This window comes from Nicotiana attenuata, chromosome 2, assembly GCF_001879085.1.
Source record: "Nicotiana attenuata strain UT chromosome 2, NIATTr2, whole genome shotgun sequence".
Classification (NCBI taxonomy): Eukaryota; Viridiplantae; Streptophyta; class Magnoliopsida; order Solanales; family Solanaceae; genus Nicotiana; species Nicotiana attenuata.
In genome coordinates, this window is record NC_031990.1 from 71498197 (window position 1) to 71500009 (window position 1813).

At 37.6% G+C, this 1813-nt stretch overlaps 1 protein-coding gene across 1 annotated transcript; it reads right to left on the minus strand.

Annotated features, from left to right (window-relative positions):
• Positions 622-1305, minus strand: LOC109220896. Its single transcript, XM_019385367.1, has one exon. The coding sequence runs from the start codon at positions 1303-1305 to the stop codon at positions 622-624; it is 684 nt and encodes a 227-aa protein (XP_019240912.1).

Below are 1813 nucleotides of genomic sequence, written 5' to 3' on the forward strand. Positions count from 1 at the left end.
TGCATTCCGGTTGTAGCTGCCTCTTGGATTGATAGATGTAATCCGCAACCTTAATCTGGAGATGTCGTGAGTGATCTTTTCTCGGATGAATTTGTATGGGGTTTGATATTCCTTTGCTGCTTCCCGGACTCTTTCCTAGTGAGGATGAGTGTTGTAATAATTCCAGCTCGCCTAATCTTTTATCCATATCTCTCTCGGGATGCACCTATTTTGCTGGAAGATAATTCATTGTGCCTCACTATATTCTTCTTCCATGGATAAAATGGATGCGGGAAATTTTCACCAGAACGATGCCTCTGCTTGCGCATGGACTTTTCCATTAATAATATTCACTAGCCTAGGTAACATGAATACCTTTGCTATGAAGGAACTGTTGAAATATTTTATCCAATATCTTCTAGGCTTGAACCATAGTAAAAATACTTTAAGAGCTGGTTCAGTGTTATCAAAATCCTTGAAGATTTTGCATTTGAATTCCGTAAAAATATAATATTGATGTCTTATGTACCATAAAAACAATAATATTTCTTGTGGAAAATCCTTGGCTTGTGCTATGAATATATGGCAGAATGGATATTTTGGATTGACTCCACAAGGCTTAAGGATGGATCCTTCATGTTGTCAGAAAACTTGGAGCTCATAATAAGTTCGTCTTTCCATTAAAATTGATGGATCAAAGGGATCCATGAGGTTGAACAACTCTGGTGGATGATCCGTTGGTTTTAATGAACTTGTTCCTAGTACATTCGAAAACATGAACATGTGGCTCATCCACTTTTTCTTTGACATCATCTTTGCTGGGGAAAATCTCTTTGAGAATTCTTCCAGTCGAGATAGAAAATCTTCGAGAATATTATCCTTTCCTTTCAGGTGTTTGACTTGAAACTTGTATGGAGAGAACCATTGAGCCCATCTGAGAATCTGAGGAATCAAAATAATTTTTGCATTTATCTGGATAATCTTTGGGANGGCCTGCATATCCATGTCTATCAGAAATTCTGTATGAATCAGAAAAAAATTGAATTTCTTAATTCCACTCTTTACTGCAAGAATTTCCTTGAAAGTGGAGTGATAATGTTGCTCGGCATCTTTGAACTTTCCGCTGGCATATCCGCATATTTTCCTCTGTCCATCTTTTTCTTCAAATAGAACGACACTCCAATATTCATTGCTGGCATCAGTTTGTAGTATCTTCTTGCCTTCTGAAGGGATGTAGAGGGACTTGACATATTTAGATATCTCCTTTATTTCCCTAACTGCTTCTTCTTGTTTCTTTCCCCATGATGGAGAATTTTTCTTGAGCATCTCCGTGAGCGGAGAAATGTATGTAGAGATATTTGGGATGAAATCTCTTACATAATTTACTACACCCAAGAATTGATGGATTTGCTTTGTTGTGAGGCTGGTATCTCGAAATTTGAGTAGTTCTTGACATATATGGGGTCCTAGACTGTATGCACCTTGGACAAAATGCATTCCGAGAAAATCAATCTCTTTTTAAGCAAGAACCATCTTTTTTACTGAAAGCATGATTCTGTACTGTGTTACCAATGTTTCAAATTGCTGAAGCAAGTTGACATATTCCTCCAATGTATCACTAAATAATAGGATGTCGTCAATGTAAGGTAAAGAGGTATGGAGGATGGGCTGGAATATTTTTATCATGGCTTTTCAGAACAAGGAGGGTGCAGTTTTAATCCGAAGGGCATGACTTTCCATTGGAAGTGATGGTCGGGGATGCAAAATTCCGTTTTGGCTCTTTCTTCAAGGTGGATTCCCAATTGACAAAATTGTCAAACCTGGAAAATATTTG